The following is a 16,273-nucleotide window of genomic DNA, read 5'->3' on the forward strand; positions in this document are numbered from 1 at the left end:
CCATCTAATTTGGAGACATAAGTGCCAGGGAACCAGAGTAGTCACATGAACCAGAGACCCCAGGGCCAGGGAACCATAGTAGTGACCAACTGAGCCAGAGACACCAATCCAGGGAACCAGATTGGTGAACATCTGAACTTGAGACACCAATCCAGGTAACCAGAGCAGGGACCATCTGAGCTAGAGCCACCAGTGCCAGGAAACCAGAGTACTGACCATCTGAACAGGAGACACCAATATAGGGAACCAGAGTAGTGACCATATGAGCCGGAGACACCAATCCAGGGAACCAGAGTAGTGACCATCTGAGCTATAGACACAAGTACCAGGAAACCAGAGTAGTGACATGAGCCAGAGACACCAGTGCCAGGGAACTAGCATAGTGACCATCTGAACTGGAGACACTATGGGCACGAAACCAGAGAATTGACCATCTGAGCATGAGACACCAAACAAGGGAACCAGAGTTGTTACCATATGAGCCAGAGACACCAGTGCCAGGGAACCAGAGTAGTGACCATATGAGCTGGAGACCAATCCAGGGATCCAGAGAAGTGACCATCTGAGCTGGAGACCTCAGTGCCAGGGAACCAGGGTAGTGACCATCTGAACCGGAGATACAAATCCAGGGAAACAGAGAAGTCACCATCTGAGCCGGAGAATACCATTCCCAGGGAACAAGAGTAGGGGCCATCTGAGCCAGAGACACCAGTCCAGAGAATCAGAGTAATGACTATCTGAGCTAGATACACCAGTGCCAGGGAACTAGAGTAGTGACCATCTGAGCAGAAGACACCAGGGTCAGGGAACCAGAATAGTGACCATCTGAGCTAGAGACACCAGTGCTAGGGAACCAGAGTAGTGACCATCTGAGCCGGATATACCAGGGCCAGGGAAACAGAAGTAACCATCTGAGCTGGAGACACCATGGCCAGAAAACCAGAGTAGTGACCATCTGAGCTTTAGTCACCAGGGCCAGGGAACCAGAGTAGTGACCATCTGAACCAGAGACACAAATTCTAGAAACCAGAAAAGAGAACATCAGAGCCAGAGACAGCATTGCCAGGGAACCAGACTAATGACCATCTGAGCCAGACACACCAGTGCTAGGGAACCAGAAACGTGACATGAGCCGGAGACACCAGTTCAGGGAACCAGAGTAGTGAAAATCTGAGCCGGAGACACCATTACCAGGAAACCAGAGAAGTGTCCATCTGAGCCGAAGACACCAGGGTCAGGGAACCAGAATAGTGACCATCTGAGCTGGAGACACCAGTGCCAGAGAACCAGAGTAGTGACATGAGCTGGAGTCATCAGTGTCAGGGAACCAGATTAGTGACCATCTTATATTGAGACACCAGTGCCAGGGAACCAGAGTAGTGACATGAGCTGCAACATCAGTGCCAGGGAACCAGATTAGTGACCATCTGATATTGAGACACAAGTGCCAGGGAACCAGACTAGTGACATGAGCTGGAGACATCATTGCCAGGGAACCATATTAGTGACCATCTGATCTGGAGACACCAGTGCCAGGGAACCAGAGTAGTGACCATCTGTGCTGTAGACACCAGGGCCAGGCAACCAGAGTAGTGACCATCTGCACTGGAGACACCAGTGCCAGGAAACCAGAGGAGTGACATGAGCTGGAGACATCAGTGCCAGGGAACCAGATTAGTGACATAAGCTGGAGACATCAGTGCCAGGGAACCATATTAGTGACCATCTGATCTGGAGACATCAGTGCCAGGGAACCAGAGTAGTGACATGAGCTGGAGACATCAGTGCCAGGGAACCATATTAGTGACCATCTGAGCTGGAGACATCAGTGCCAGGGAACCAGACTAGTGACATGAGCTGGACACATCAGTGCCAGGGAACCAGACTAGTGACATGAGCTGTAAACATCAGTGCCAGGGAACCAGAGTAGTGACATGAGCTGGAGACATCAGTGCCAGGGAACCATATTAGTGACCATCTGAGCTGGAGACATCAGTGCCAGGGAACCAGACTAGTGACATGAGCTGGACACATCAGTGCCAGGGAACCAGACTAGTGACATGAGCTGTAAACACCAGTGCCAGGGAACCAGAGTAGTGACCATCGGAGCCAGATATACCAGTGCCAGGGAACCAGATTAGTGACCATCTGAGCTGGAGACACCAGTGCGAGGAAACCAGAGGAGTGACCATCTGAACAGGAGACACCATTGCCAGAGAACAAGAGTAGTGACATGAGCTGGAGACATCAGTGCCAGGGAACCAGATTAGTGACCATCTGATATTGAGACACCAGTGCCAGGGAACCAGAGTAGTGACATGAGCTGGAGACATCAGTGCCAGGGAACCAGAGTAGTGACATGAGCTGGAGACATCAGTGCTAGGGAACCAGAGAAGTGACCATCTGAGCCAGATATACCAGTGCCAGGGAACCAGAGTAGTGACCATCTGAGCTGTAGACACCAGGGCCAGGCAACCAGAGTAGTGACCATCTGCGGAAACCAGAGGAGTGACCATCTGAACAGGAGACACTCGTATCCAGTCAAACACAGATATACAGGGGTCATTACTCTCAATCTAAGAGGTTTTGACGCAAGTAATTATATAATGTGTGCGGCAACTGAGATGCACACTTGAGTGAAGAAGTGCTCGGAGTTAATGATGCATATCATGGTGTGCTGAGTGGAGCTGTGCGGTGTAAGGCTGCACCTATACAGGACTTTTGCGGCCATGATATCTGAACTTTCTAAGTCTTTGCTGTCTCCTTTTGCAGTGGTTTTACAACTTCCCAATGGCTTGCGGATAGTTGAGGGTCTTCCTCATCCATATGAAGCAGTACAACTCCATTTCCACTGGGGGTCCCGCACCCGCCCTGGATCAGAACACACCGTTAATGGACAGAAGTTCTCAGGAGAGGTAAGTGGGAAGACCCGACACTGCAGCTCAATGACTTCATATAGAGCATACAAGGAGTCTAGAGCTAGATAGATATCATTGAAGAGATGACATACTGTATCTCCAAAATCACGTTACCGACACTCATTGGACCTATAGGGCAAGAAAAGTTCCTTCCATTGTTTTGTCCCCACTGTCATATCCTGAGCAGAGTTCCAAGTTCTGGTAAGATAAATAAAACTCACTTAACCCCCCAGGAAGTGGCGCCATGTAGAGGGAATAGTATGAGCTTCAGCGATACACAATTGGGGCTTGTCTGCTCAACGTTTGCCCATGCATCAGCCTCAGGGCATCATAAGGATGGAGTATTGACAAGCATGGCTGCCATCAGGGGGATGCTATGGTGACAACTGTCCTGGGCCCGGTCGCTATGACAGAGGGTAGGTGCCCGGCCTGGACTGCTCTATTCCAACAGCACCCCCTTGCCTTCACCACACAGCTGCCTGCTCTCTAATCCGCTGCTCTGCTACCTCCCAGCACCAGCAGTGATTGTGAGACCCTGCAACAATTTTTGTGGCTGGCTACTCATCTAGCTCTGGCTCCAGCCCTGAATCTGGGTCCAGCGGGGGGTGGTGGGTATAACTTGGCGCCATCCCCAGCCCCGGCTCCAGTGCTGAATGTGACAACAGCGGTGGGAAGGACTTGACAGCTAACGCCCGCACCGGTCACGGAAATGACTTTTGCAGCTCACTTCTGACACTGGCTACAGTGCTGGTTGAGAGACCAGCGGGGGGGGGGGGGAAGGGGGTGACTTGGCAGCTCCCCTCCCATGATGCCTACACTGATCATGTGCTAGACCAGACTGGAGGCATCAAGTAGAAGCAGCAGCCAAGCGTGAGGAACTGTAATGTGCGTGGACCTTTCAAGCAATCCCCAGATCAGTGCTGTGCTACCAATCAGAGTCTCTGAGCATCTTATAATATTCCAGCAAAAAGAGGCATTTCTCAAAACAATCTGAAGTTATTATTATTATTATTATTATTATTACTATTATTACTGTGCTGGTATTAATATTATTATTACTGTACTGGTATTAGTATTATTACTGTACTGGTACTACTATTATTATTACTGTGCTGATATTATTATTACTGTACTGGTATTACTATTATTACTGTACTGGTATTACTATTATTACTGTACTGGTATTAATATTATTATTACTGTACTGGTATTAATATTATTACTTTACTGGTATTACTATTATTACTGTACTGGTATTAATATTATTACTGTGCAGGTATTACTATTATTACTGTACTGGTATTACTATTATTACTGTACTGGTATTAATATTATTACTGTACTGGTATTACTATTATTACTGTACTGGTATTACTATTATTATTACTGTGCTGGTATTACTATTATTACTGGACTGGTATTAATATTATTACTACTGTACTGGTATTAATATTATTATTACTGTAATGGTATTGATATTATTACTGTACTGGTATTAATACTATTATTACTGTACTGGTATTATTATTATTTTTATTATTACTGTACTGGTATTATTATTATTATTATTATTATTATTATTATTATTATTATTATTATTATTATTACTGTACTGGTATTACTATTACTACTGTACTGGTATTAATATTACTACTGGACTGGTATTAATATTATTACTACTGTACTGGTATTAATATTATTATTACTGTAATGGTATTGATATTATTACTGTACTGGTATTAATACTATTATTACTGTACTGGTATTATTATTATTTTTATTATTACTGTAATGGTATTATTATTATTACTGTAATGGTATTACTATTATTACTGTACTGGTATTATTGTTATTATTATTATTATTATTATTATTATTATTATTACTACTGTGCTGGTATTATTATTATTATTATTATTATTATTATTATTATTATTATTATTGTACTGGTATTATTATTATTTTTATTATTACTGTACTGGTATTATTATTATTATTATTACTGTACTGGTATTACTATTACTACTGTACTGGTATTAATATTACTACTGGACTGGTATTAATATTATTACTACTGTACTGGTATTAATATTATTATTACTGTAATGGTATTGATATTATTACTGTACTGGTATTAATACTATTATTACTGTACTGGTATTATTATTATTATTATTATTATTATTTTTATTATTACTGTACTGGTATTATTATTATTACTGTAATGGTATTACTATTATTACTGTACTGGTATTATTTTTATTATTATTATTATTATTATTATTATTATTATTATTATTATTATTATTATTATTATTATTGTTACTGTGCTGGTATTATTATTATTATTATTATTATTATTATTATTGTACTGGTATTATTATTATTACTGTACTGGTATTACTATTATTACTGTACTGGTATTAATAATATTATTACTGTACTGGTATTAATATTATTGCTTTACTGATATTACTATTATTACTGTACTGGCAGGGCTCGACAAATACCGGGGGCCAGGTCGCCACGGCGACCAGATTCTGCTTCCTGGCGACCAGATATTTTGCAGGGAGGGAGGAAGCAGAATCTGGTCGTCGGCAGCCCGACCACCCGTCTCCCCCGTCCTGTCAGGCCAGCGCAGCGTGGTCCCCGACACCCCGGCCAGCCCGTGTCAGGCACAGGCTGGTATAAGAGGATGCGCTGCTCTTGTCAAAATGTTTACGAGCGGCGGCCGCGGGTCCCATCAGGGAGAGACTGCTTACCGCCAGCAGCTCCGTCCCTGCCTCTGCCCGGCCGCCGGAGTTATGTCCCCTTACACGCTGCTGCGGGAGCTCCGTGACCGCCCCCCTCCCCCACCGTGGCCCGGCGCTGGAGCTCCGTCTCTGTCCCCCTTCCGCATTGTTGCAGGAGCTCCGTCCGTGAGAGCCCCGCCTCCACCAGGCAGTGTGAGCTCCGTGAGAGCCCCCCTCCGCCAGGCCATGTGAGCTCCGTGAGAGCCCCCCCTCCGCCCCGGCCATGTGAGGTCCAGGCTCCATGACATCCCTCCCCTCTGCCCAGCCACCGGTGCTCCCTCCCCCCTTTGCACGACCACCACAGAGCACATTATGGATGTGTCACTACTGGGGGGGGGTAGGCATTAGGGAGTGGTACTGTGGAGGAGCATTACCTGGGGCATGTGTGTGGCCAGGGCCGGAGGTAGAGGGTCTGGGTGTTTTATTAGGAGGAGGGAGAGTTTGCCTGTAACTGAATTTTCACCAGCTGTACCTGCCTGGCATTTTGACCCCTGGCATCAAGCATGCAACCCCTGGCAATGAGCATGTAGGTAAGCTGCACTTATGTGACATAATATGTACTAAGCATGTGGTATTATATGTAATGGGCATTACAGTGTGGCTTAATGTGTAATGGGCATGCCGTTGTTTTGTAGAATGTGTCATGGGCATTACAGTGTGTGGCATAATGTGTAATGGGCATTATGGCACGTGTAGTGGGCATTATGGCACGTGTAGTGGGCATTATGGCATGTGGAATAACGTAATGGGTGTGTGACATGTGTAATAGGCATTGCGTTGTAAAATTTTTGGCGCCTTCGGCGCGCACTGCCCCTATTTTTAGTTTGTCTGGCTCCTACACTTTCATCCTGGCTCCTAGATTTTTTAAGAATTTGTCAAGCCCTGTGTACTGGTATTACTATTATTACTGTACTGGTATTAACCCCTTACCACCGCAGCCTGTTTTTGCCTTCCTGACAGAGCCCTTTTTTTCAAATCTGACATGTATCACTTTATGTGGGGATAACTTTTTATTGCTTTTACTTATCCCAGTGATTTTGAGATTGTTTTCTCGTGACACATTGTACTTTAAGTTAGTGGTAAATTTTGGTCGATACAGTCTTTTTTTTTTTGTGAAAAATACCAAAATGTCGTAAAAAAATTGAACATTTTGCAATTTGCAAAATGTTAAATTTTCTGCTTGTGAGACAAATAATCATACCACTCAAAATAGTTAATAACTAACATAGACCATATGTATACTTTATGTTTTAATCATTATTTCAACCTCCTTTTATTTTTTTTGGACACTAGGGGGCAGCAAAGTCAAATTTATACACATAACTCATAAAACGCTGCAATTGGCTGTTCACATTTGAACAGCCAATCGCAACGATCGCCGATGGGGGGGGGCATCGCTGCCCCCCCTGGGCAATGAGGGAAGATGTCTGCTGTCAGGGACAGCAGACATCGTCCCTCTGTCACCGCGTCTATAGACGCGGTGACAGTTTAATGGCATGACGTACATTTATGCCATGTGTCGGGAAGTACATCCAGACCATGACGTAAATGTACGTCAAATGTCGGGAAGGGGTTAATATTATTATTACTGTACTGGTATTATTATTATTATTATTATTGTTTTGGTATTACTATTATTACTGTACTGGTATTAACCCCTTACCGCCGCAGCCTGTTTTTGCCTTCCTGACAGAGCCCTTTTTTTCAAATCTGACATGTATCACTTTAGGTGGGGATAACTTTTTTTTGCTTTTACTTATCCCAGTGATTTTGAGATTGTTTTCTCGTGACACATTGTACTTCAAGTTAGTGGTAAATTTTGGTCGATACAGTCTGTGTTTTTTTGTGAAAAATACCAAAATGTCGTAAAAAAATTGAAAATTTAGCAATTTGCAAAATGTTAAATTTTCTGCTTGTGAGACAAATAATCATACCACTCAAAATAGTTAATAACTAACAAAGACCATATGTCTACTTTATGTTGCCATCATTATTTCAACCTCCTTTTAATTTTTTTGGACACTAGGAGGCTTAAAATATGAATAGCAAATTCTCAAATTTTCAAGAAAATTTCAAACACTGATTTTTTTAGGGACCAGTTCAGTTCTGATGTGACTTTGAGGGACTTGTATGTGAGACACCCCCATAAATGATGCCATTTCAAAAACTGCACCCCACACAGTATTCAAAACAGCATTTTGGAAGTTTGTTAACCCTTTAGGTGTTTCACAGGAATTAAAACAAAGTGTAGGTGAAATTTCAAAATTTAATTTTTTTTGCAGATTTTCAATTTTAATACATTTTTCTAAGGAACACAGTAGATTTTACTAGAGAAATGTGACTAAAAATTGATTCCCCCAATTCTTTTGTTTTCATAAATATCCTATATGTGGCCCTTGTGTGCACGTTGACCAAACCACAGGCTTCATAATAGAAGGAGCACCTACTTGATTTTGGAGCCTCCTTTTTATGAGATTATTTTTTAGGCACCATGTAGGTTTCTAGGCACCATAAGATGCTAAAAGTTAGGAACCCCCCTACAAGTGACCCCATTTTGCAAACTACACCCCTCAGGGAATTCATCTAGGGGTATAGTGTACATTTCAAACCCCCAGGGGTTTCACCAATTTTGGTACAACTGGGCTGTGAAAATGAAAAATTACATTTTTTTACACAAAAATGCAGTTCTGGCTAAAAAATTTTCATTTTCACAAGGAATGAAGGAGACAAAGCACCCCAAAATCTGTGCCGCAATTTCTCCCGAGTACAGCAATGCCTCATATGTGACCAAAAAATACCATTTGGGTGCATGGCAGGACTCAGAAGGGAAGGAGAGATATTTGGATTTTGCAGCACAGATTCTGGTGGAATGAATGGTGGGTGCTATGTCGCATTAGCAAGACCCCCGAAGCACCAATACAGTGGAACCCCCCACAAGTGACCCCATTTTGCAAACTACACCCCTCAGGGAATTCATCTAGGGGTATAGTGTACATTTCAAACCCCCAGGGGTTTCACCAATTTTGGTACAACTGGGCTGTGAAAATGAAAAATTACATTTTTTTACACAAAAATGCAGTTCTGGCTCAAAATTTTTCATTTTAACAAGGAATGAAGGAGACAAAGCGGTACTTGTGGAGTATCACGGCTCCCATCGTATGGCATCGTATGCCATATGTAGTGGCATACGATGCGATGCGATGTTTTACCGATTTTTGAGCATTTTTGCTCAAAAATCGTATGCCATCGCATGGCATCGTATGCCATATGTAGTGGCATACGATGTCATACGATGCGATACGATGTTTTACCGATTTTTGAGCAAAAATGGTCAAAAATCGGTAAAACATCGGATAACATCGTATGCCATATGTAGTGGCATACGATGTCATACGATGCGATACGATGTTTTACCGATTTTTGAGCAAAAATGGTGAAAAATCGGTAAAACATCGCATGGCATTGTATGCCATCGATGCGATACGATGTTTTACCGATTTTTGATCCATTTTAGCTCAAAAATCGTATGCGATTGCATCGGATGCCATACGATGGCATCCGATGCGATGCGATGGCACCCGATTTTGCACTGAAATGCATCAGAATGCATTGAAATGTGTATTAAAGTAGTGAAATTCCCCCAAATGCTTCGGGCTCGGTGGCTCGCTGCGCTCGCCACACTATTCTATTCTCAACTCCACGCCGACGTGGATAGGGGGGTATGAAAAGGTCGTAGGACGCGTACCGCCGCCCCTCGCGGGCTCGCTGCGCTCGCCACGCTTCGGGTTGACGTTGATAGTGGGGGTGGTGCACTATGAAAAATGGCATTTGGGGGCATTTCACTACTTTAATACACATTTCAATGCATACTGACGCATTTCAGTGCAAAATTGGGTGCCATCGCATCGCATCGGATGCCATCGTATGGCATCCGATGCGATCGCATACGATTTTTGAGCTAAAATGGCTCAAAAATCGGTAAAACATCGTATCGCATCGATGCCATGCGATGTTTTACCGATTTTTCACCATTTTTGCTCAAAAATCGCTAAAACATCGTATCGCATCATATGACATCGTATGCCACTACATATGGCATACGATGTTATCCGATGTTTTACCGATTTTTCACCATTTTTGCTCAAAAATCGGTAAAACATCGTATTGCATCGTATGACATCGTATGCCACTACATATGGCATACGATGTTATCCGATGTTTTACCGATTTTTGACCATTTTTGCTCAAAAATCGGTAAAACATCGTATCGCATCGTATGACATCGTATGCCACTACATATGGCATACGATGCCATGGAATGGCATACGATTTTTGAGCAAAAATGCTCAAAAATCGGTAAAACATCGCATCACATCGTATGCCATCGTATGCCACATGCGATGCGATGCGATGCGATTTTTAGCATACGATCTGCATACGATGCAGGTCGTGGGAGCCGTGATACTCCACAAGTACCGACAAAGCACCCCAAAATCTGTGCCGCAATTTCTCCCGAGTACGGCAATGCCTCATATGTGACCAAAAAATACCATTTGGGTGCATGGCAGGACTCAGAAGGGAAGGAGTGATATTTGGATTTTGCAGCACAGATTCTGGTGGAATGTTGGTGGGTGCTATGTCGCATTAGCAAGACCCCCCAAGCACCAATACAGTGGAAGCCCCCCACAAGTGACCCCATTTTGCAAACTACACCCCTCAGGGAATTCATCTAGGGGTATAGTGTACATTTCAAACCCCCAGGGGTTTCACCAATTTTGGTACAACTGGGCTGTGAAAATGAAAAATTACATTTTTTTACACAAAAATGCAGTTCTGGCTCAAAATTTTTCATTTTCACAAGGAATGAAGGAGACAAAGCACCCCAAAATCTGTGCCGCAATTTCTCCCGAGTACGGCAATGCCTCATATGTGACCAAAAAATACCATTTGGGTGCATGGCAGGACTCAGAAGGGAAGGAGTGATATTTGGATTTTGCAGCACAGATTCTGGTGGAATGAATGGTGGGTGCTATGTCGCATTAGCAAGACCCCCGAAGCACCAATACAGTGGAACCCCCCTACAAGTGACCCCATTTTGCAAACTACACCCCTCAGGGAATTCATCTAGGGGTATAGTGTACATTTCAAACCCCCAGGGGTTTCACCAATTTTGGTACAACTGGGCTGTGAAAATGAAAAATTACATTTTTTTACACAAAAATGCAGTTCTGGCTCAAAATCTTTCATTTTCACAAGGAATGAAGGAGACAAAGCACCCCAAAATCTGTGCCGCAATTTCTCCCGAGTACGGCAATGCCTCATATGTGACCAAAAAATACCATTTGGGTGCATGGCAGGACTCCGAAGGGAAGGAGTGATATTTGGATTTTGCAGCACAGATTCTGGTGGAATAAATGGTGGGTGCTATGTCGCATTAGCAAGACCCCCGAAGCACGGTGAAATGATGAACCTAATAATCCATAGATGTGTGGTATATTTTAAAACACTCCTTCATACATAGTCCGGGTTTGTCGGGGCAAGTTTCACAGTGGAAAATAGTTTGCTTTCTTATTCCCTTTTTATAGCAAACTTTGCACCTTTTTGTGTCCTGCCCTTTTTTCCAGTGGAGGGGATTTCGTTAGGAAAATGCTGCCCTGATACAATACGGGGGCCAGTACTAGAAGTACTGGGGCCAGTACTAGAAGTACTGGGGCCCTCTGCCTGCTGGTTCCCAAATATTAGGCCCTTTATGACTTCCTCTTGAAAGTGCATAAATGTCCCCGTCTGGCTGGTAGAACGGAATAGCACGTAAGCGTTATACAGTGCCATCTGGATGATATACATGGCCAGCTTCTTATACCATATTTTTGTTTTCCGCAGGGCACTGTACGGCTTCAGTACCTGATCTGAAAGAACCACTCCGCCCATGTACTTATTGTAATCTAGGATACAAATAGGTTTTGAGGTGTGGGTACTGGTACCTCGTACAGGGACGGAGGTGGTACTGTCTCCGTGAATTGTTGTGAGTATAAGGACATCCCTCTTGTCCTTATATTTGACCAACAACATATTTTCGGTGGATTGTGCCCTGCTTTCACCCTTTCTCAGTAATTGGGCAACGTGCGTTTTTGGGAGGCCTCTTTGGTTCTTGCGCACAGTACCGCAAGCTGCTGTACCTCTTGAACCAAGGGCCTTAAACAGGGGGATGCTGGTGTAAAAGTTATCCACATAGAGGTGATAACCCTTATCCAGGAAGGGGTGCACTAAATCCCAGACAATCTTTCCACTAACACCTACGAGGGAGGGGGGGCATTCTGGCGGTTCAATTCTTGTGTCCTTCCCTTCATATACCCTAAACCTGTGGGTGAACCCTGAGGTACTTTCGCACAGCTTATACATTTTTATGCCATACCTTGCCCTCTTATTGGGAAGGTACTGGCGGAATTTAACCCTTCCTTTAAAATGTATAAGTGACTCGTCTACACAAATGAATTTTTCGGGGATGTACATCTCAGCAAATTTGGCGCTGAAATGATCAATGACCGGCCTGACTTTGAATAGCCGGTCAAAGGTGGGATCATCTTTGGGTGGGCACTGTGCATTATCGTTGTAATGCAAAAATTTAAGGATCGTCTCAAAACGAGTCCGGGTCATGGCCATACGATGAAGTGGGGTGCTGTACAGAACATCTGTACTCCAATATTGTCTAATTTCTGGCTTTTTAACTATGCCCATATGTAACACCAGACCCCAAAACGTCATCATCTCTACTGCATCTACAGGGGTCCACCTAGCAAATGATGACGTGGGGTTTTGGGCAATAAACTGCTGGGCATATAAATTACTTTGGTCCACCATTAAATTTTTAAAATCATCAGAGAAAAAGACTTTGAAAAAGTCAATTTCTTTGAGGCCTGTAGTATCAAATTGGATTCCTGGGTTGGCCAAAAACTCAGGAACCTGGGGCTCAAAATTGTCTGGTGGTGGGGTCCATACGAGATCAATCATTGGGGGGGGGGGTCTCAGCTGCTCTACGGGGGCATCTTTGAGGGGGTCCCTCATCACTAGAGGAGGAAGAGGAGCTTAAGACGAATGCAAATTCATCGCTTACTTCACTGGCTGTGTCAGTGTCAGAGGCAATAAGGGCATATGCCTCCTCCGCTGAAAACAGTCTTTGCGATGATTGGGACATTTTTATTATTTTTGAGTTTGTGTAAGTGTAGTGTTTCAACACGTGTATAGTGTAGGGGGGGTACAAACTTTATTTCAACACGGGGGGTATGTAGTGTGTATGTAGTGCTTTAACACGTGTAAGTTAAAAGAAAATCAGCGCTCAGCGGCCACAGGACACCCACAAAATCACCGTGGATTTAAAAAAAAAAAAAACACAGCACCCTCCAAAAAAAAAAATTTAAAAAAAACTGCTGATGAGTCAAAGGCAACAGGAATTTGATCCAAAAAAAAAAAATTAGATCAACCCTGTGCCAAAAATGCTGATCAGTGATGTACGTCACTGATCAGCGCTCAGCGGCCACAGGACACCCACAAAATCACCGTGGGTGTAAAAACAATTTAAAAAAAAACCCCACAACACCCTAAAAAAAAAAAAACTGCTGATCAGTGATGCAACACTGATTAGCAGTGAGGGGCAGCAGGCACACAACTTTTGGTGCAACCTGACGGGGTATATATATAAAAAAAAAACCTGCACCCCAAAAAAGTTGCTGATCAGTTAATTTATACTGATCAGCACAAAAGGGGGGCAGCAGGGGGCAGCAGAGACAAAATTATATTATACAATATTATGTTCTATGACACAATGACGCTGCAGCAGCAGCAGCACAAGCACCAGGAAGCAACAGCAACCAGGAAGCACCAGCAGCTGGCAGCACGGATGCCACTAACGCTGATCAGGTCAGTATAAGGGGACAGATGGGCACGGAGACCGCTCTGCACGCTGTTCTTGACCGGAATGGCGGCTGCAGGGCTGTCTCCGTTATTTTCTGTGAGGTGTAATGGCTGTGATTGGTCCGTCGGTCCGACGGACCAATCACAGCCTTGGGGGCAGGTGGGGTGAGGTGGGGTGACCACCAGTGACCCCTTTACACCCGGTGGTGATTGGTGCTGTACTTAACAGCACCAATCACCACCGATCCCTGTGTTACCGAGCGACGTTATTCGCCGGTACACAGAAAACGCTGTAATTGGCTGTTCACATTTGAACAGCCAATCACAGCGATCACCGATGGGGGGGGGGCATCGCTGCCCCCCCTGGGCAATGAGGGAAGATGTCTGCTGTCAGGGACAGCAGCCATCGTCCCTCTGTCACCGCGTCTATAGACGTCAAATGTACGTCAAATGTCGGGAAGGGGTTAATATTATTATTACTGTACTGGTATTAATATTATTACTTTATTGGTATTACTATTATTACTTTACTGGTATTACTATTATTACTGTACTGGTATTATTATTACTTTACTGGTAGTATTATTATTATTATTATTATTATTATTACTGTACTGGTATTACTATTATTACTGTACTTGTATTAATATTATTATTACTGTACTGGTATTAATATTATTACTGTACTGGTATTATTATTATTATTATTATTATTATTATTATTATTATTATTATTATTATTGTACTGGTATTACTATTATTACTGTACTGGTATTATTATTATTATTATTATTATTATTATTATTATTATTATTATTATTATTATTATTACTGTGCTGGTATTATTATTATTATTATTATTATTATTATTATTATTATTATTATTATTATTATTATTATTATTATTACTGTACTGGTATTATTACTATTACTGTACTGGTATTACTATTATTACTGTACTGGTATTAATATTATTACTTTACTGGTATTACTATTATTACTGTACTGGTATTACTATTATTACTGTACTGGTATTAATATTATTATTACTGTACTGGTATTAATATTATTACTTTACTGGTATTACTATTATTACTGTACTGGTATTACTATTATTATTACTGTACTGGTATTAATATTATTACTTTACTGGTATTACTATTATTACATTACTGGTATTACTATTATTACTGTACTGGTATTAATATTATTACTTTACTGGTATTATTATTATTATTACTGTACTGGTATTATTATTATTATTATTATTATTATTATTATTATTATTATTATTATTATTATTATTATTACTGTACTGGTATTATTATTATTATTATTATTATTATTATTATTACTGTACTGGTATTACTATTATTACTGTACTTGTATTATTATTATTATTATTACTGTACTGGTATTACTATTATTACTGTACTTGTATTAATATTATTATTACTATACTGTATTGTTTAGGGAAATGCCTCTTTTTTTGCCTTGTCTATGCAGATTCAAACATGACCCTGGTTACCACCGTTCATGCCATTTAAAGAATTCTAATGTACCCCATACACTTGTCCCATTGCATCCGATCACATCGTATGGTGCTGGGGGTGGGAGGAGTGGTCTGCCTATATTCTCAGTCCAGGGCCCCACAATTTTTGATGGCAGCCCTGTTGACAAGACATCTACCTGTATACATGTGCATGTAAGTGGTTAGCCAGTATAGTTGGTACAGGGCAAGCTGGATGGGTCGGCGTTAATGAGCTACAAGCCCCAAGTGTGCCCCAAAAACAGGCACAGGAGGTTATGTAGAGGCTCAGAAGGTGTTCCATGGGTGAGGAACATCCCAGGACCTGGGTTCCCCATCTGCACCCCCACAGGCATTATATATATAGAGAGAGAGGTTCAGCCAGGCACTCCACTTATAATCCAGCGACCACGGGTGCCTCCCGGTGAGTAGATGTAGACAAGTATAGAAATAAGCAGTGGCACTGCGTACTGTACACCTTGATAAAGGAGTATCCATCCCCCGAAACGTCGGTTACCTCATTAAACACTTTGTGTCAAATCCGCGAAGTGCCACTGCTTGTTTCTATACTTGTCTATATAAATATATATATATATATATATATATATATATATATATATATATATATATATATATATATATATATACAATGTCTTACGGCCAAGCACATCCACTGGAAGTACAAATGTCCCGGTGCACACCAGTAGCCTCGTCACAGGCAAATATAGTGTCGTCACGCTGGTAGAGCAGTGAAGGCAGCACACGGTCAGTAATGAAGATAAACGAGCAGGTAACTTCAAGCAACGTTTCGATTTTATTTACAAAATCGTCATCAGGCATAATACAACAACAAAAGTGCTCACCTTATATCCCCCACTCCATCCAGCACGCCACGGCACGTTTCCCGCTGTCAGTCACCCGCGTCACCAGTGCGCGCCAGCGCCGCGTCCGTTGCCATGGTCACGTATGTACACGCGATTCCCACACCATGGCAACTAACGCTGACAGCTGACGTCACCACTAGAGAGCGGAGAACCGGCATGCGGGTCATCCGATACCCAGCGTGCAGTTAAAAACACATAACTATGACGGAGGCAGTAATACGTGCTAAACAGTGAGGATGACAC

General features: G+C 42.5%; 1 protein-coding gene across 1 annotated transcript in view; it reads left to right on the forward strand.

The window, feature by feature from the left end:
• CA9 (carbonic anhydrase 9) overlaps window positions 1-16,273 on the forward strand; it is a 376,314-nt gene that overhangs the window by 141,688 nt on the left and 218,353 nt on the right. Inside the window, exon 4 of the mRNA XM_083155472.1 lies at window positions 2,773-2,915. Coding sequence (XP_083011598.1) covers window positions 2,773-2,915 — 143 coding nt within the window. The remainder of the gene's footprint in view (window positions 1-2,772; window positions 2,916-16,273) is intronic.

The sequence above is a fragment of the Crinia signifera genome, chromosome 1 (genome assembly GCF_055691185.1).
Source record: "Crinia signifera chromosome 1, ASM5569118v1, whole genome shotgun sequence".
In the NCBI taxonomy this organism is placed as follows: Eukaryota; Metazoa; Chordata; class Amphibia; order Anura; family Myobatrachidae; genus Crinia; species Crinia signifera.